Raw genomic sequence first — 20,434 nt, forward strand, 5'->3', positions numbered from 1 at the left:
TGGGATAATTGGAAAAATGATTTAAGCTCTGCCGATTAGACAGTAACAGTATTATACCAATGTTAATTTCCTGGTTTTGATTACTGTATTGTGGTTACGTAAGAGGATTCCTTAGTTTTTAGGAAATAAACACTGAAGTGTAGAGAAGTAAATGTATATCATATTTACAATTTTCACACAGTTCATATACATACAGATACAGAGAAAGAGAATGAGATTGAATGATAATATTAATTGGTAAAATGTTAATATTGGGGAAAAATAGGTAAAATGTATATGGAAATTCTTTGTACTCTTCTTGCAACTTTTCTGTAAGTCAGATTATTTCAAAACAAAAGTATAAAAATAAATGTTTGCTGGATCAATGTATGAGAAAGCATCTCACACCGCTGGGGGATTGGTCAGCATTTAGTATGTGGTCATTATCAGAGAAGAGGGGTCCTGTGGGGGCCATGAGTTGCTCCTTAATTAACTAGAGGGATCAGAATGTTCTAGGCCAGGGCTTTTCAAACATCCATGTGCATGTAAATCACCTGGACCTCTGGTTCAATGAAAGTGCAGGTCTGGGTGAGGATGAGATGCTATGTTTCTAACCAGCTTGCAACTGATGCTCATGCTGCCTTCCTGCTGGTCTGGGGACCACCCTTTGGGTCACAATGGGACAGATACCCCTGGGGTTTAGACCAGGGCTTCTTGAGTCTGGCTGCTCATTAGGGGCACCTTGAGGAACCAGCTTTAATTGCTCTTCCCAGGCCACTCTAAAGTGCAGCCAGATTAGACCTTTACGTTGCTGCCTGCCTGTCTCCCTTCCATCATCTCAAACTCAGACCCTGAGTCTGACTACTGCCCTGGCTTTCCAGTTTGATTCTTTGTTGCTGCTTTACTCCAACCTACACCTAGAAGCCAGATAAACCTTACTGGTCCTCCATCATGCAAGTCAAGCTCAAACTCCTCGCCCAGGCATCAATCAAGCACTCTGTGATGTGGCTGCCCCACTCATTGGCTGATCTCCAGGGATCCACCTTGATACTCTGCTCTTAGGGGATTGGCGGTCTCCACCCTGCAGCCCAGCTTCCACATTTGCACTAGTAACCAGCTCACACACACACACAGCACCTGTCTTAAGTCTCACCCTGAGTGAGACTTACCTGGAAAACCTTAAGACCTAAGGTTTTCCAGGTAAGAACCACCACTTAGTTCCTGCTTCCATGGGGGCCTCTTCCTACCCTGAGGCCCAGCCTGGGCGCTCACTTTCCTCCAGGAGAGAGAGCCTGGCAGCTCAGACAAACTCTTCTCCCTCAGAACAGGGGAGGAAAGGACTCTGCAGCTGGGACACAGGTCACCCATTCTTGTACACCAGCCTGCTGTGCATGGGAAGGCCAAGGAGAAGACAATTTGGGTGCTGCCCTGGAAATGTGGCCTGACACCCAATTTCTCATGCCTGTACCCCTGCCTGCTTCCCCACCCACTCTGCACCCTCCCTACCTCAGCCCAGCATGTGGCTGGGAGCTAAAGGACCTAGAGGAAATAGGTCACAGGGAGGTGCCACTTGGGTTGTTCCCTCAAGGGAGGGTTTGGCCTAGGAAAGAAGCAGCTTTTGTTAGAAGTTGAAAACCAAATTTGAGAAAGGGACACATAGGATGTGGGGGACAGGAGCTCACCTCTTTCCCCAGCTCTCCTACCTCCTTCTCAGATTCTATCTCCACTCTGAGGCCATTCGCTGGACCCACCCCCTCTCCAGGCCCCACTTTCCTGGGAAAAGATTTCCTTCTGATTCAGCCCCGCCTATCGTCCCATGTTCCCTGGGGCTGACAGCTAATTCCTGTGAAGATGTTTGCTCAAGGCCTAGCTTCAGTGGCTGAGCAGGTGTCTCAGTTTCCAGGAGAATGACAGCTGGAATTCGAGGGAGGAGCAGTGGCTCTGGGCTCAGATCAAGAAGTCCACAGGCTCACCTGTGCAGGCAGGCTGCTTGTCTCTTCCTCCAAGACATCCAGGTAGAAACCTCTATGAGAGGCGCATTGAACCCTCATGAGGGGAAGATGGCCCTTCCCACCTACTGTTGAAAGGTCTCAAAGCTCTGCCACCCTTGGTCTCCCGTTTGGCTGGGGGTTTTCAGATTCCTGGCCCTGCTCAGTTCCAGAGAGAAAGGCAGGCATTTGCAAGCAGATTATGAGGTAGACGCTAAAAAAGATGGACACCCCATCCCCAGATCTGGGAATGCCCCCCACTCCATCCCGCCTCTCCAATTTCAGGCTCATTCCAAGTCCCTCCGGGAAGAAGCTGTCCTCCCAGCACCAGGGCCCCTGTTGTCGCTACATCCTCTGTCCTCCAGAACTCCCTTGGGCAGGCCCATGCAGGTCAACACTTGTCCCTGACCTTGTGTTCTGCCTCTGAGTCCTTCCCAGGCAGCTGTCAGATACTTTCTTACCTGTTTACAAGAACCATAATTTTCCAATCCCCAATCAAGACACCTCACAAATAACTTTAGGGTCACTTTTGAGTATAAGGGGGCAATTTAAATGCTATAATATTAGTTTGAAATGATTAGAGAAATTATGACTCGATTAGAAATGATGGTAGGAATTATGGAAGAAATAAGTCAAAATATTTGAAACTGAGGCTGTCATAAAATACAAGATACACAGTCACTGTCTATATATTCTCCTATATCCAGGACAGGCGCTCAGTAAATACTGGAATCTTCCTTCTCTCTGACATTTACACTTTGTTTTTCTCACCCTCTCACATCCATCCCATTCATCCCCAATCAACACATTACGTGGTTTTCCATGAGTCAATCTTTATTGGCTTTGGAAGTAATGAATTATTGACACAAGGCTCCATGGGTTTCAAAGCAAATGATAGAAGGAAATATATATTGCACAGGTGGGAAGACCCAACAGGGAAGAATATCTGAGCAGCTGTGACCCTCACTGGCAAGACCTGTGAGGACCCTGCAGCCAGAAGCCAGCCTGGCTGGTTCAGGCTTCACAGATACCAAGGTGATTCACCATGTCTCAGGAGATCTGAAACGTCCCCTAGTCCTCTCTCAAAGGTGATCATTTCTAGCCTTCATGGACCCTTCTTCCAGCCTTTGAGTCTTCATCACCAATAGCAGCCTGGAGAGCATAAGGACCCTCTCTCCCTCAGATAGTCAGCCTGTTCTCCCTCACCTGTGCCTTTTCAAATGAAGCCTCCCCAACATGGGCAGACAAAGCTCCCTGCAGAGGAAGGAAGAGGAGGAAGAGGGGGAGGAGGAGTGGAGGAGGAAAAGAGTTGGTTTGGGTTGGCCAAGCCCCCTGACCCCCTAGGACCTGCCCTTCTCCTCCACCACGGTGGGTCTTCGTCCAGTGTTAGGGGGTAAGGAAATGGGGGCTTTTTAACAGGAGAGCTGCTGCTGCCCCTCCTCTGAGGGTTCTTCCTCTATGAGCTCCAGGTCAAATTCATCTTCCAGGGACCCTCCAACAGGCAGAAGGCGGAACTTCTTTCCTTTCAGGGTGCACGTGCGATGCTCAAAGTCCAGGACAGCGTTGTGGTCCTGGAGCACGTCGGTGCCAATGATGGCTTCCTCAGCACTGGCATTGGCCACTAGGAAATGTGCCTTGAGCTTCATTTTGCCCAGTGACACCGCGGTATCCCAGATGCCCAGGATCTTCATTTCTGCACCATTGGCCACTTTTACCACATTCTCAAAGGGCCGAAGGGTGTCCAAGTCACCATCAGTGACCTCCTCCCACAGACTAGGGTGGACCACGGACACCTGGGCCCCAGAGTCCACCAGGAACCTCACAGACACTTTGCCAATTTTTCCCTTGAGGTAGTAGCCCTTACCCATGCTGTTGGCAAAGAAGATCTCCTTGGGCAGGTGACTGTGGGCAGCTCTGGGTCCCCCGAAGGTCTTCACCAGGATCTCTTTCACCACACTATAGTCCCCTTGGTCCTTGGGACTGAGTCCATCGTAGACCTTCAGAGCATCTCCCCTGAGGGACTCTTTCAAGAACCTTAGCTGGGTGACTTGGTCCCAATGGTTGAGGTCACTGATGACCTCAAAGCGGTGCAACCAGAGGTGGGGGGCTACACTGGCTCCATCAAAAGGCTCCGGGGTGAAGGTGCGCTCCCGGCGGCCCTCCTGGCTCCTGGCTCGGCTCCCAGCCATTCCTCTGCTCTCCTGTGGAACTGCAGCAGCGGCCCACGCCAAGTAGAGAAAACTGCAGAGCAGCACGGGCGCAATCACGCTGGAGAACAAGGCCTCTTTAAACAGAGTGTCGCTTAGGTGCCCGGCCTGGGGCAAGCAGAAAGGATCAGGTTAGGGTTGTCTGACAGACTGCTGGGCGCAGAGGTAAATGCTGTAGCCTGCTCACTCTGCAGAGCCTTTTTGATGCCTAGCCTGGGCCCCCAGGGCTCCCCATTCTTTGTTCTGGAAGCTCCGCCCTTGCTCGTCCTGCCCTCTTGCCAGCATCCTGCCCAACTAGCAGGATCAGTGCCTCACCCTTCTGTATCCATCCATGAGACTGGCACAGGCCAGCCCACGTGGCAAGAAAGGCCAGCCTCAGTTAGAGGGGGGCCACTGAGGTATCGTCCCAGACTGTGCCCAGAATAACACAGGAGGACACAGAGGATGTTATGACATCCAGGTATTTGTCATCAGCTGTGGAAGGAAGGGGGAGACAGGGACCAGAAGCCGATCAATCTCTAGACTTGGGAAGCCCTTTGCCCTCAGCCCCAAGTGACCACTTTGAGCAGTTAAAGGAAAGTAGCTTACATTATTACACTCCTACTATGTGTGAGGCATGGGGTAGGTGTTTTGCATACCTTCTGAACCAAATATAGAATCCCATAAGATTCCCCAGAGAGGGACACAGAGAAGGGTCCCAGAATCAAGATGCACAGAAATAGTTATTAAATGACAACACACACACACACGCACACACACACACAGCATTTTCCATGCGCTCACTTGCTACAGTAGTTTTCCCTCATTGATCACACTTTGAGTCAGCCCTTTTCCAGGCTAAGCCTCAGCCCTTGTGCCCTCATTAAGTCCCCGGAGTGGGCTGGTACAGATCTTGAACTGTGGGAGTGAGTGCTGAAAGCTGCAAGCTGGAAGCCAGAGGCCAGAAGCCAGGAGCCAGGATCCAGCTCCAGCTCCAGCTCTAGGCATCCCCATGTATTGGCTCCTCCTGATGGCCCCTCTCACCTTCCAGGAACCTCCTAAGAGCCCCTTCCCCAGGTCTGCAGCCACCAGCCCCCTACACACACACACCTGATCACTTATAAAAAGAGCAGACAGGGAATTTCATTCCCTTTGCTCTGAGAGGGGGAAATGTCTGCCATGTTGGTGAAGCCAGAGGTGAGATTCCGGAAGGCTTTGGCTGGAGAAGGTTGACTCTGGGACCTCCTGCTGGGGGGTGCGGGGCCACCCCAGGCCACCCCATGGATGCCCAGAAGGTGGATCTGTGAGTCCTAGGGCTGGAGCCTAACTTGGGCCTGTGCAGGGAGATTAGGGCTGTTGGAGGGGACCGCTCTTATGACCCCATTCAGGTAACACCACCTCCATGGAGCATTCTCTCCTGCCCCTCGCATGTATACCTCCTCTCAGCTGAGTGTGTGTTGCACTGTGCTGTGTGGTTTGTTTACTAGTCTGTCTCCTGTGATGAACCAGCCTGTAAGGCTCACACAGGCCTTTGTGACTGTCTCCAGCCTCCACAGAAACTTTGGGCTCAGCAGGTGCTCTCTGCTGAGCTCTAGGCCTGGCTGAGCACTCTCACCAAACAAGACAGATTAAGACAGGAGAGGGGCAAGAACCAGTGGCATACCTATGGCTCTGGGCTGTTCTTCCTGGCCTATCACCTGTTGTTCCTCACTGGCTGTACCATTCATCACCTAGTACCTGGCTGAATCCCAGGGAACCCTGACCCCAATCTGGCCTCTGGACAGTCTCAAGGTTCCCAAACATGCCAAAAGACCCTCGGTCCCTGCTACTATCTCAACCCCCTCCACCTGACACAGTGAGCCAGCAGAGAGGAAGCTGGGTCAACACCTCTTCTTCCACAGCCTCCAGGCTAAGGTGGGGCCACCATGCCATTCCAGGAGCCCAGAAGAGGGGGAAATGAAGTCACTGGGAAGGTCAAGGGTAGATGAGTCTCTGAGATCATATAGTAAAAACAGTCTGTACCCAGAGAAATGTCCCCACCACCCGCAAGACCAGGAAACCCTTTCTGCAGGTGGACTTCTGTGGATAGACTCCCAGCTCTTGCAATGGTTGTTGTTCTGTGGCCCAGGGACCTGACCTACTGGCCTCCTGGCTCCCTGGTATCTGTTATCTCCCCACACACCTGGTCCTCTGGAAGTAAGAATGAGTGAGGAGGCCAGCATGGAACCAAGGGAAGGAGGAGGCAGGGTGGTTTATCAGCTGGTGAATTAGGACTGCTAGAGGTCCCACAGTATGGCTCTTCAAACCACTGGGGTGGATGCCGACATCAGATCTCCCCATCACTCTGGACTAGAAGTAGGTGGTCACTGGGGGTGTGTGGCACTTCACTTGACTGGATTTGGTGTTCACTTTGGCAAAGTCATTTCATAACCATAACCTCAGTGTCACGACCAGGCCACCCTACTCTGGGATCTGAAGCACAAGGAGCTTGGATAGCTGGATGGTTCTTTCAGGCCCCTAGCTGTCCAGTTATTTTGTAAATAAAGTCAGGAAAGTGGGAGTGCTGGGCTCAGGGAGGTGTGCAGCCAGGGTCTGGGGGCTTGGGCTTGTTGATAGCCTCTGATGGGGACAGTGATCTAATGAACAGGGAGCAAGAGCTGATTTTTGCATATTCAAGAATTTTGTGAGCCAATTGTTAATCCAACTGGTATCTTTGTGGGAATTGGCAAATTCAAATCAGGATTTTTTCCCCCTCTGGAAATCCCATTTATCATCCCACCCCTGCATGGGGAACTCATTTACCTCTCCCCCTCCCTCTCCCTTTCCCCCTCCCTTCCTCTCTCTCTCCCTCTCTCTCTCTGGCAGAGAAAGCCCATGACCAATGGCTAACAAATTTATTGCAATCTCCACTCCTGCCTGACTACCTGTCCCAAATCCCCCCTTCTAGCCTAGCTTGCCCCACATTCCCCACAACCCCTACATTTCTGGGTCCCTTGGCCTGGGGCAGGCAGCACCCCTCAGGGAGGCCCTTCAGGCAGGCTGTTCACACAGTCCCATCTGGGATCCCTAAGACAGAAGCACACAGTGGCCTGGTGGTTACTAGAAGAGCTAGAGCAGGTTGTGTTTAGGGTCCAGTCTCCAGCTAGGATCGAAAACATGGTGAAGGAAGTTCTCCAGTTCTCTTAGCCCTCAAGAGATGCCCACACGTGGAACACCCCGAGACCACTCAGAGATCTCAAGATTGCTATGCTATTGGTACACTGATGAGCTAAACCAGCTGGGGCAGACCAGGTGTCTCCTCCCAGAACCTTGGAAACTATGGCTAATTATTGACAAGTATAGGTATTGGGGTGGGAACACCCTCATTATTACCCATTAGCATCTCCTGAGTGGGTTGTGAAGCAAGCACATGGCACTTGACCCAAGAGGAGGCAAATCAGGACAGTAAACAGGAAGGAGTGAGGGAAGCCCCACCCTCCACACCCCCTCACTGAAATTTCGGGGCAGTGAACTCTGCTGGCCCAATGCAGCCCCAGCCTCCCAGCTCCTCTTTGCCACGTCTTCCCCGAAGGATAGGGCCCACTAGGGCCCCTGAGAATTGAAGCACTTTTGGGGCAGTGAGGGCACAACTGGAAAACTTTTGCACTCTTATCCTATACTGTTTCTGCTGCCTGACGACTTCTGGAAGCACAGAGGGCACCGGGTACTGGAGAAGAGCCTGAAACTTCAAATCCTGAGGGTGGAGGGTAGGGCCCCGTGATACTGGGTGGACTGGAAAGGGACCTGGACATTCTTAGGAGATTGTTTTGAGCAAAGAGCCCAGATACACTTTATGGATCTGGGTGCCCGCATGAGGTAGGGTCAAGAAAGGTGCAGACAAGCCCCACAATGCAGAGGTCAGCTGCTGCAGCTTCTCTCCAGGTTCATAGTTTCCCACACTCCCAAAGTGAAGTCACATGGGGCTCTCACTCAGAAAGGCCCAAACTTGGTTTGATGCTCTGCAGTTGCTGTCTTGAAGTTCCCAATAATTCTGAGTAAGTGGCACCTCACTGACGTTTTGCACCAGGCCCTGTAAAGTATATAGCTGGTTTTGTCTCCAACCAACCTGATGGGGACATCCCTTCACACACACACGTACACATACACACATGCCCCACAAACATACACACACAAACATACATTACCACACACCACACTGTCTATACTGTTTATACTGTCTATAAAACCACACTTTCCACACACTATGCACACACCGTATACAGTCACACTATATTTCGCAGTTCAAAACAGCTAAGAAATTGTGTAACTTGCATATAGAATTTAGCCCCCACATTTCATTTTATATATTTATTTGCACTGACATTTACATTGAGTATTAAAGTCTTATTTACTGGAGACACCTGTTATTTATTAGCCTCTGGGCACACTTGCTGGCTCAGAAAACTAGGCAGGTCCCCATCACCATGGCTTTCAAGCCAATGAAAACAGGATACAGATGTTTAACTGCCTGGTTTTGAATCATTTAAGACCAACCTGTATGTGAGGCTGACCACCTGAAGAAGCCCCAGTCACAGCCACGCCGCTTTGAAAATGGGCCATCCTGCCTTCTGGTTGCGGGGCCAAGGACACGATGCCCTCCACTGTTGCTACCTGTGGGCACTTGCTGCCATGAGCAAGGTCCCACTTGTCTGCACAACTCCTGCTTCAACCCCGCCCAAAGCCCCAGTCCCAGGGTAGGTGAGAGTGGAGGGGTGTGTAGGGAGGGCTGCTTCCAGCATTCTGCTTCAGCCGGTTATGGCATCCATTCCTTAAGCTGAGAAGAGGAGCAAAGAGACAAATTCCACACAAAAATCTTAGGGATGCAGATCAGAGCCCAGGGGAGTCTGGGTGGGCTCTGACCAAAGCAAGGCACGTGGGGAAACCCAAAGTGACGGCAGGTTCCTTATTTTCCAACCACAAACCCTCAGATAACAAGCACTGTTGTTCCCAAGCAGAAATGACCCAGCAGTCACATCTGTCACACCAAAGACACTTGGACAAGACAGCTTTGCCTTAACTGGTCCCCCTTCTTGGTCCCTGCCACAGCCCGCACTGACACAGGCCAGTCCTACTGACAGGCCCTTCCCCAGTTCTCCACTGTTCCAGAAGCTCTTCCTCCCATTTGAGTTGCCCTCTACTCTCCTTTACCACCCAGTTCAGAACTCCCACCCAGAGTCACCCCACTCAGCGCCCCCAGCAGAGCCCCTCTGTCAGCAAGCAGTGAGAACTTGGTGCCCATCGTAGCCCTGGAGGATCTTGGAAGTGTTTAGGGAACAGTGATACCAAGCCCCACTGCCACTCTAGCCCTGTAGGTCCAGAGTCAGGGCCATGGCCAGGGCCAGCCAAGAGGGGGTCAGAACAAGTTGTTGACTAACTCCCTAGCAGTCCCATATGCCAAAACTGGTTCTTTCCCTGTTTTCATCTTTCAATCAAATCTGAAGATTACTTAAGGTGTTCTGAAAGCCTCCCCACTACTCTCCTCACAGCCCGGTCCTGCAAATCGGGTTCCCGCCTTCTTCCCAATTCCTGACGCCTCCACCCTAGAATAAGTCCCCACCCCTTTCTACTCTGGTTTCTGCCAGCTTCCCTCAGGGCCACAGAGACCCAGGGTTTCTGCCTGGCCAAAGAGACTGGTTCTAAGGGAAGACCCTCTGTGGAGCCCCTCCTTCTCTCCCATTTTGTGGTCCCCTCCATTTAATTAAGGTTGGAAGTGGGACTTGTAAGATAGTCCAAACAGATCTGGAGACATTAACCCACTTCTGACAAACACTCCTGAAATTTATAAAATGTTCAGGCAATCAAAATATACAGACTGGGTATTCTCTAAACACAAGTGGGCTTCTAATGACACCAGGAAACTTGGCTCAGAGCTAGACACATGGAGAACTTTTGTGCAATTTAAAATACCTCAAAGGCAGCTTTGAACTGATCCTGAAATAGTTTTAATTGCTGCTAATGACAACTTGTATTGTGAGCAATGCAAACATATAAAATAGCCTCAGCACAGAGAACTGCTTCTACTGAATCCACTGCCAACTTAGCTTTGCTCCTAATGTACAGAAGATGGGGGACAAAGTGGGGCACCTTCCCTCTGGCATGTCAAAGTGGCGTCTCTCCTTTACCAACCAGGAGAAGTGGGGTGGACAGGAAAAGGCAGAGGAAAAATGAGCTACCATGCATGGAAATCTCCAGGTTATTGGTAGTAGCAGTAATAAATATTTATTGAGTACCTACTGTGTGCCAGACACCATGCTGGTGGCTGTAAATTACCAGAAGGCACTCCGAGAGTCTGCAGCATAGATGGGGATAAGCAATGCCAAGTAAGTGGGTTGGTTCAATACCATGCATATTTCTTCAGGCCAACTCGGCCTCACACTGAGTGGTGAGTCAGCCCTGAGCCCTACCCTCACAGAGTGCTCAGGTGAGTGGGGGAGACAGACTCAGACACAGAGAGATGAGTGTGGGACGTGGGCAAGATGCATTGGGCAACTCGTCCTACCAGATGTCAGCCAATATTACCCAAGAAAAACAAAAATGGAAAAAATGTTAAGGGAAAACCTGCATTAACATTAAAACTGGGGAAAGAGGGCACCCAAAACCCACAAACTTGGATCAGTTGTTGCTCACAGAGCAGACTCTCTGAGGAGGGATGCGGGGGTGAAGGCTACGGGCTGAAGTCACTCGTGTGGACACACCAGCCAGGAGGACTCTGGAGGGATAAAAGAGTCAAATAAAAAGCTGGAAGGAAATAACACCAAACCAATGGCAGTGTTGATTTACGGATGGCAGAATCATGAATGCTCTCAATTTTCTTCTAAATACATTATGAGAATATATTCTTTAATAAGAAAAACATTATTTAAACATAAAGAAACTTGTTCTTAGTGTCCCAGGTTCGATTTCCAGCCAGGGTACATGCCTGGGTTGCAGGCCACAGCCCCCAGCAACCGCACATTGATGTTTCTCTCTCTCTCTCTCTATCTCCCTCCCTTCCCTCTCTAAAAATAAATAAATAAAATTTAAAAAAAACACATTTTCTTTGGAAAAATTTGAAAAAAAAAAAAAGAAACTTGTTCTTACAATTTTCTGTAAGCTTGAAGTTATTTCCAAATAAAAAAAGTTTTAGACCAGGAGTATATGGGAAATCTCTGTTATCTTCTAATCAGTTTTTCTCTGAACCCAAAACTGATTTAAAAAATAAAGTCTATTTAAATTTTTTTGAAGTTTTTAAATAAGTACTTAAGGTGGGGGCATTAAATGACATTCACAATAGTAATAATCACTGAAGCTAAATGATAGGTATAAGAGGAATTTTCATTTGCATTTCCCACAACTCTTGGGTGTGTTTGAAAATTTTCCACAAAAAAAAAAGAAGAAGAAACAAAAACTCTGTGCCAAGACCCTCACTGGCCTGGCCTGCCCAGTTGTAGGCCTGCTGCGCAAGCAGTCTTCGTGTCACCAGTCTGGGATACCAGAGCTGCTGGTCATCTGGTCTAGGCCATCTCAGCCATGTCTCCATGTCCCTTGCTCCATTACAGAGATCCTCAGCAAACTCACCTGCAGCACCAGCCTGTACACTGGGACCCCAGGCTCCAGGAGGGCACCCAACACTGCTTCCCCTCAGCCCAAGCCCGCTACCAACAGCCATGGCAGCATGCCCCTTCCTGCCTGGGCTCCTACCCAGCTTCTCATTGCAGGGCTCCCCATCCTGCATTTTCTTTTTCCTCGTGGGTTCCCCTCTTTCATACGAATCAGCATTCACCAATCTCTTACAGCTGAAAAATGTAACCTGTCGTGTGGTCCAGCATCCCCCATGGTCAGTTTTCTAGAAGGGCTGCTCTGTATTTGCAGGGCCACAGCCTGCAGATACCTCACTGTGGGCCATGTGGGGGCTGAAGTCCATCATCCTCTCACCAAGCCTGAGTGCTGGGGTGAGGGTTTGATATGCCAGGAGGAAGGGGCAACCCTTTCTAATGCACACGAAGACGCCATAGCAGGGTCTAGATGCAGCCCTGCTTCCTCTCCTCCCAGGGTGTCACCTCCACACACTCCCAAAGCCCCTGGCTCCTGCCACACCACCCTTCACTGCACCCTCGCCAAGGACATCTGGGGCCTCCCAACAGCCACACCCCATGGCCCCTTCAAGAATTTGATTTTCTGAAACATTTGTCTTACTGCTTTTCCTCCTAAGTCTTTTCTGCCCTCTTGGCTCCTGTGACCCAAGTTTCTGGGTCTTATGAAGAAATTAAGAGTTATAAATTGATAGTTATGGGGAAGTAAAGTACAGCATAGGGAATATAGTCAATATTATAATAAATATGTATGGTGTCAGGTAGGTCCTGAAATTATTGGAAGGGATCACTTTGTAAAGTAGATGATTGTCTAACCACTATGCTGTACACCTGAAATTACTGAACAATACAAAATAATATTCAGGACTTCCAGCCAAGATGGAGGCATAGGTAGATACACTTTGCTTCCTCATACAACCAAAAGAAGGACAAGAACAAATTTAAAAACAAAAAGTAACCACAACTACCAGAAAATCAAACTGTATGAAAGTCCGACAGCCAAGGAGTTAGAGAAGAAACATTCATCCAGACTGGTAGGAAGGGTGGAGACAGGCAGCCAAAACAGAGGATGCATGGCAAGGCAGTAGCTGGGGGACCAGGCAGTCCCACATTTGTGTGCAGATAAACTGGAAGGAACAACTGTGTAGTGAGACAGGATGCACAACTCAGGGTTCCAGCACAGGAAAAGAAAGGCTCCAAACCTCTGGCTATAAAAACCTATGGAAATTGCAGCAGTGGGAGAAACTCCCAGCTTCAAAAGAGAGTTTGTTGGAGAGACCCACAGGGTCCTGGAAAGTACACAAGCCCATCCACCAAGGAATCAGCACCAAAGGGGCCCAATTTGCTTTGGGCAGTGAGGAAGTGACCAAAAGCTGGCAGAGAGCTGAGCAAGTGGCATTGTTTCCTCTCAAACCCTCACCCATATATGGCACCACAACACAGCAATGTGGGTTGCCCAGCCCTGACCAATACCTAAGGCTCTGCCTCTTAACATAACGGATGTGTGGAGACAAAAAAATATGGCCCAAATGATCAAAGCTCCAAAAATAGAACTATCTGATAGCCAACCTATCAGATACACAGTTCAAAACAATGGTAATCAGGATGCTCACAGAAATGGTTGAGTATGGTAGCAAAATACAGGAAAAAGTGAAGGCTATGCAAAGTGAAGTAAAGAAAAATATATAGGAAACCAACAGTGAAGGGAAGGAAATTGGAACTCAAATAAATGATTTGGACCATAAGGCAGAAATAAACATTCAACCAGAACAGAATGAAGAAACAAGGATTCAAAAAAGTGAGGAGAGGCTTGGGAACCTCTGGGAGAATTTTAAACGTTCCAACATCCGAATCATTGGGGTACCAGAAGGAAAAGAAGAAGAGAAAGAAATTAAAAACGTATTTGAAAAAAATAATGGAGAACTTCCCCAATCTGGCAAAGGAAATAGACTTCTAGGAAGTCCAGGAAGCTTGGATAGACCCAAAGAAGTTGGACCCAAGGAAGCAAACACCAAGGCACATCATAATTATATTAGCCAAGATTAAAGCTAATAGAATCTTAAAAGTAGCAAAAGAAAAGGTGACAGTTACCTACAAAGGAGTTCCCATAAGACTGTCAGCTGATTTCTCAAAAGAAACCTTGCAGGTAAGAAAGGGATGGAAAGAAGTGTTCCAAGTCATGAGAGGCAAGGACATGCACCCAAGATTACTCTGTCCAGCAAAGCTATCATTTAGAATGGAAGGGCAGATAAAGTGCTTCGTAGATAAGGTCAAGTTAAAGAAGTTCATCATCACCAAGTCTTTATTACATGAAATGTTAAAGGGACTTATCTAAGAAAAAGAAAATAATCAAAACAGTAAAATGACAACAAACTCACAACTCTTAACAATTGAACCCCAAAAAACAAAAACAAAAACAAACTAAGCAAACAACTCGAACAGGAACAGAATCACAGAAATGGAGATCACATGGAGGGTTATTGGCAGGGAGGGGAAGAAAGGAGAATGGGGGAAAAGGTACAGAGAATATTAAGCATAAATGATAGGTACAAAATAGACAGGAGGAGGTTAAGAATAGTAAAGGAAATGGAGAAGCCAAAGAACTTACATGTATGACCCATGGACATGAACTAAGGGGGCATGGGAATGTTGGTAGGCAGGGGAATACAGGGTGAAAGAGAATAAAGGGGGAAAAAATGGGACAACTGTAATAGCATAATCAATAAAATACATTTAAAAAAATAATCCTGAAACACCAATTCAAAAGAACTTAATGTTTATAGCAACACAATTTACAACATCCAAGTGCTGGAAGCAACCTAGGTGCCCATCAGTAAATGAATGGATCAAAAACTATGGTACATTTATACCATGGAATTCTATGCAGCAGAAAGAAAGAAGCAGCTCCTACCCTTCGCAACAGCATGGATGGAAATGGAAAGCATGCTAAGTGAAATAAGCCAGGCGGTGAAAGACAAATATCATATGATCTCACCTGTAAGAGGAATCTAATGAACAAAACAAACAAGCAAGCAAAATATAACTAGAGACATTGAAATAACAAACTGACAGTAACCAGAGGGGAATGTGGAGGAGGATAATGGTGAAAAGAAGGGGAAGGGTCATCAAGGAATGTGTATAAAGGACCCATGGACAAAGACAAAGGGGGATAGGATTGAGGGTGGGACAAGGGAAGTGGAAGTTGGAAAATGAGGACAACTGTAACTGAACAACAATAAAAATAAATAAATATATATGTATAAATACATAAAAAAGAAAAAACCTAATCCAAAAGGTTATGATTTTATTCAGATAACATTCTTGAAATGACAGAATTATAGAAATGGAGAACAGATCAGTGATTGCCAGGGATTACAGAGGGGGTTGGGATGGGCGAGAAGTGGGTGTGACTATAAAAAGGTGATATGAGGGGTCCTGGTACAGATGGCAATGTTCTATATCTTCATTGTATTGATGCCAATACCTGGGTTGTGACAGTGCACTATAGTTTTGCAAGCTCTTACCATTGGGAGATATGAGGTAAAGCGTACCTGGGATCTCTCTGTATTATTTCTTACAACTACATGTGAACCTATCTCAAAATAAAAAGTTTTATTTAAAAAAAAACACAAAATAATATTCAATGTAAGCTCTAATTTAAAAAGTAAGACAATTTTAAAAAATAAAAAGACCACTCCCTTCAGTCTTTCATGGGCTTCCCTTGACAGCCCTTTCTCTCATTCTATACTCTCCCTGGCCTGACCTCACTCCTCTGCTCCAGCTGCACACTGCCATATCCACCTACAAGTGCCGCTTTCAACATTGAAAGCACTGTCTTCTCCCCAAACCCATGTTCTTCATCTGGGCAAAGGCACCACCATCCAGCTAGTTCCCCAGTCAGCACCACTGAAGTCACCCTGAACCTCTCTACTGCCTCACCCAATGAGTGATGGATGACCATGTTCTGTTGGCTCCTGCTACCAAGTCTCCCTCCCTTTAGCCCTGCTCTGCATCCCCACTGCCCTAGTTCAGGCCCAACTATTGCAACCTCATCCTGCAGCTCTCCCTGCCTCCTGTCCCCTCCCCATTAATCCACTCTCCTCAGGGAAGCTAGAGTCATGAGATTAAGTCTACTCATGCCATTCTTCTGGTCAACATTTCTCCATGGCTCCTCATCCCAAAATAAAATCCTGACTCTCAAGGTGGCACTTGAGGCCTCCTCCCTAGTTCATGCTCCACCTATGCTAAATGGCTCATATTTCCCCAAACATCATGAGCTTTCCTTTGCCTTTTCACAAGCCACTCACTTGGCCAGGCAAGCCTTCCCTGCTCCCCTGATCTTATGGCAAAACTCAACTCTTCCCTCAGATGTTAGTGAAGGTGTCACCACCTCCAGGAAGTCTCCCCTGATTTCTCCTCTAAGCTGTCATCACTGGGACTGCAATCCTCAAGCTACCTGAAAGCTCCTGGACGCTAGGTCCAGACTCATTCTGAGTTGGAGCACCAGCATAATCTAGGGCTGAAAGCTGTGGTCTTTCAGCCTCTTAGCTTATGTTATTCCCTCTGCTTATCAATAACCTGAAGTCCTCCAAGCCCAGCTCATTTCATGCTTTTCCCTGGAAGCACTGACTGCTTTTCCTCAGCAATCACTCTTTCCTGTATGGCTCTGAATGGCAAGTTTGACAGTGCTGTCGTTATTGGGTAGACTAGTAGAGATTAATTTTTTTTACTGTGACTACAGTAAGAAAGACATTCCTCATCATGTTCCAGTACACATACACATTATAATATACTAGATATAAATCTATCTACAAATATGTAAAAGTGTATTTTTAATATATGGTATATTTCTGTATATTTAATACTGGTATATTATATAATTAAATCATATATTTGATGTTGACTATATATTACATATTCAATATATAAGTACATATTTATATATAGGTAAAACCAAATGTATTTACTACATGCAATATACTCTGAGATTTTCTATTTCACTCCACTTCTTTACTTAATGCTGGTAATGACACACTGAATTAAACTCCCAGCCCACAAACCGGCCCCCACCCACCACTTGAAGCCTCCACTACAGCCTGTGGGGATCACTCAGGGCTTCCAGCAGGGGAGCAATGTGATAGGAGGGTGAATTCAACAGTGCTTCTCAAATGTTCTAAGGAAATGCACCAATTTTGTAAATTTCCAATCTGTCATGTATTTTACTTTTTAAAAGTACAATAAGAATGAATTATTAGAAAATAAAATAACAAAAATATATTTTAAATGTAAGCCCCAATTCATACATTAGCTGCACTAGACACTATGGAGTGGTAGCAGGAACGTGCTGGGAGGTAGACACCAGATAGGGACCAAAAGCGTTGGGTGGCTTTGACAGCCCTTCGGATGCCCTCAAGTCCTTGATATGTGGTCACACCTGTCCTTCCAATCTCTGTCCTAGAGCAATTCCAGTGTCCACAGTCGGAGGAGCTTTGCTGAGGACAAAGGGGCTGCTGTGCAAGCTCCTGTCCTGTCAACAGAGCTGGGCTGTCTGAGTTTACATCCTGACTGAGCCACCAACTGGCTGTGCACTGGGGATAAAGGACTTAACCTCTCCAAGCCTCTGTTTCCTCCTAGGATTGTCTCAGGAGATTAATAAAACAAATCCATACTGCAGGGCTTGGCCTGGGACCAGAACCTCATTGACACCCTACCTTCTAGCTCTCGTGGTTCTGGTGCTGTTGTCATCTCCCATCTTTCAGAGTTGGCCTTGTCTTCACAGGTCCCTTCTCTTTGCCCCTCACCCACCTCAGCAGCTCACTTCTTCTCTGCCTCTCACTCTCAGAAGATGGCTGGCATCCTACATAGCAGAGAAAATAGTGCATATATGAATGTGTTATAAATTTTATTGACATAAAGGATGTGTAGCAACTTACAAATAATGAAGTATACGATACTCTTTATTGTGAACTGCATAGAGCAAATTGAGTTTTACAAAGGCTTTTATTGATTTTTGGCAACTTGCTGAATCCATAACCAACCTATAATTGTAATTGAGTGTAGTTCTTATGTGAACGCTGGTTGGAATTTTTGTTTGTGCCAACTAATAAGAAAAAAAGTGACACAATGAAGATACATGTTGGAACTTCACTCATTTGTCAATGATGTGAGCAACTTCTTTACTGAATGAAATCATAGTTTCTGGACAGTGAAAGAACTTACGCTCATTTTTCTGTGCCATTCACAATGTAATGGCTAAAGGCACAACATACATTTAAGTTTATTAACATTTTCTCTATGACTTTCTTAAGTCTAGACAGTCAACAAGCAATAAATTAAGCCCTGATTTGTGGGGTTTGCCAACTTCCATGATGTAAATATTTCAAGGTCAATTTCAAGCTATTAATATGATGTCACTGAATGCAGAGTTAGAAAGAAAAGCACAGTAACAAATGGCATAGTATTTCCACAGACACAATAGATGAAAATACTCTTAAAAATGTAAATAATAAAATGTTGTAAAATTCTTAGGAAGTGATAAGCTTTGAGGATTTATCTTTGTTTTTAATATAATTTACCTAATTGTAATTTTATATAACTTAATTTTAAATAATAGCTATGTTTAACTACTGCATAATAAAACTCTTCAATATTTAACGATCAGCTCTTAGGAGCTGGTCTGATCTGAACTCACCTGGATTTGACCCCCTGCTCCCAGCTCTGCTTTGAATGGGGCCCTGAAAAAGCTCTCCAAACCTGATGGCCCCTTCCAAAGGACATTTTTCAGGTCTTATCTTAAAAGCAAAACTGAACTCATGTTCTTGCTCTCAAACCTGCTCCTCTCCAGGCTGCCATCTTGGTGAGTGAAGGACTTCCCCATCCACCCAGCAACCTAAGCCAGACCACACAGCATCACCACCTTGCCACCTTCACACCTCCTTTAGCACCAGGTCACTTCCTCTCAACTTTGCCCCTGTTCTCTGTCCCCTAGCTTTCTCAGGATCACATCCCCATCACCTCCTCCCCAGGCCCCCCATAGCCTGGCTGCCTTCCTCATGATATCTAAAGCACTCATTATGTCCTACCCAGTTGTAAACTGGGCAAAGCCAGGCTTCTCAGAGCCCAGCAGTCACTGTCCCCTCTCCAGAGTCATCTGGGGCATGTCCTGCACACTTGATCTCTGCTCCAGTTGTAAAACTAGCTACAGTTTCTGTAACACATCCCACTCTCCCAGACCTCCATCCCTTGTGCATGCCTGTCTCTGGAATGCCCTCCTCCACTCAGATTTGTTTCACAAATTCTTGGGGCTTCTTTGGACTCACCTCAAGTGTTAGCACCCTGTGAGCACCCCAACCCCAGACAGAATTTACTCCTTTACTCATTCATGCATTACTTCATTACTAATATTTGTTCAGTGCCAACTGTGTGCTGGGGTCTGTGCTAGATGCCTGGGATGCAGAAATGAGCCTGGCTCTGAGACAGCTCTCAATCTAACAGGGAACAAAAGTGAGGACAATCAGCCCCTGGTACACAGCACCCTACAGAGGTGCTGGAGAAAAGCAGAAGGGAGACACCCTTACTTGGGCTCCCAGGACTTGTAGCCCTTGATCTGATCTTTAATGGGTGGGTAGAAGTTAGCCAGGTAAGGGATGGGGAGAATGCTCTGGGCAGAGAGGAGCAGGTGCAAAGGCCCCAAGGTATGAGTACTGTGTTGGGAGCTATGGGTGATTCAGTTTGGCTAGTCCTTAAGGGTCAAGAGGGAGGCAAGACCAGATCCACAGGGTTTAAATGGTAAAAGCCAATTAAATTTGGAAAAAGCCAAAATGGTGATACTGGCAGTGGTGAAGGCAATGGGAGCAACAGAAATCTTCCTGCTCCAGAATCACAGGCCTTTCAGATAGCTCAATCTGAGGAACATAATGGAGAGATACAGGATGAGAAGCAACATGCTGGGTTGAGAGATGGGATTGGGCAGCGCAGTTAAGAAATGCTGTGGGCCGTCCTCAGTGGTAGTGCTGAGGGAAGGAGCACACAGTTTGGGAGCAAGTGTAGGTGTGGAATCAGTAGTACCTGGTGACCATCTGGAAGGGAAGGGGCAGCCCCAGCTTCTGGCCTGAGTGACTTGGAGGATGATGGTAGTACTCTCTGGAGTAGAAACCCTGAGGTGTGGCTTTGTGGGTGACCATGAGTTCATCTGGGGGCATGCTGGTTTTGAGGAACCCATGGAAAAATCCCCTCACCCATTGGAATCCATACTTCAGGAAAAATTCCTGGCTAAAAGATGGACTTTGAAAGTCATCAGCAAGTCAGTATTTGGGAATCACCTCCTTTGTGCAGGGCAGGAGTTGACTAAGAGGAGGGGAGAGTCCCACAGAAGCCCTGTGGAACACCAGTGTATAAGAGGCCGGCTGTGGGTGAGGAGATAATCAGTGAGAGACAAAGGAGGCAGAGAGCAGTCCAGGGTCCCAGAAGAAGAGAGAGGAGAGTGGCTCAGGGAGGAGAGGATGCTTAGCACAGATCAAGTGTGGTCAAGATTGAGAAGTACCCAAGGATTTTAGACATTTGGGATTCACTGGTAGCCCTGGTGACACTGGGTGAAGGAAGAGTGGATGGCAAGGAAAAGTGCAGGGCAGCAAAGGGAAGGAGGAGGCTGGGAGCTGGGATGATGGCTACC

At 47.2% G+C, this 20,434-nt stretch overlaps 1 protein-coding gene across 13 annotated transcripts in view; it reads right to left on the minus strand.

Annotated features, from left to right (window-relative positions):
- Nucleotides 1-2,788: 2,788 nt before the first annotated feature.
- The window catches only part of ASPRV1 (aspartic peptidase retroviral like 1), a 112,044-nt gene continuing 94,398 nt past the window's right edge, over nucleotides 2,789-20,434 (minus strand). For all 13 annotated transcript variants that reach the window (XM_045827014.1, XM_045827009.1, XM_045827011.1 and 10 more), the window contains 2 exons: nucleotides 17,475-17,620; nucleotides 2,789-4,282 (listed from right to left, as the gene is read on the minus strand). In XM_045827014.1, coding sequence (XP_045682970.1) covers nucleotides 3,380-4,156 — 777 coding nt within the window. In that variant the 5' untranslated portion in view covers nucleotides 4,157-4,282; nucleotides 17,475-17,620 and the 3' untranslated portion in view covers nucleotides 2,789-3,379. The remainder of the gene's footprint in view (nucleotides 4,283-17,474; nucleotides 17,621-20,434) is intronic.

The sequence above is a fragment of the Phyllostomus hastatus genome, unplaced genomic scaffold (assembly GCF_019186645.2).
Source record: "Phyllostomus hastatus isolate PE091 unplaced genomic scaffold, TTU_PhHast_1.1 phas_scaffold_78, whole genome shotgun sequence".
In the NCBI taxonomy this organism is placed as follows: Eukaryota; Metazoa; Chordata; class Mammalia; order Chiroptera; family Phyllostomidae; genus Phyllostomus; species Phyllostomus hastatus.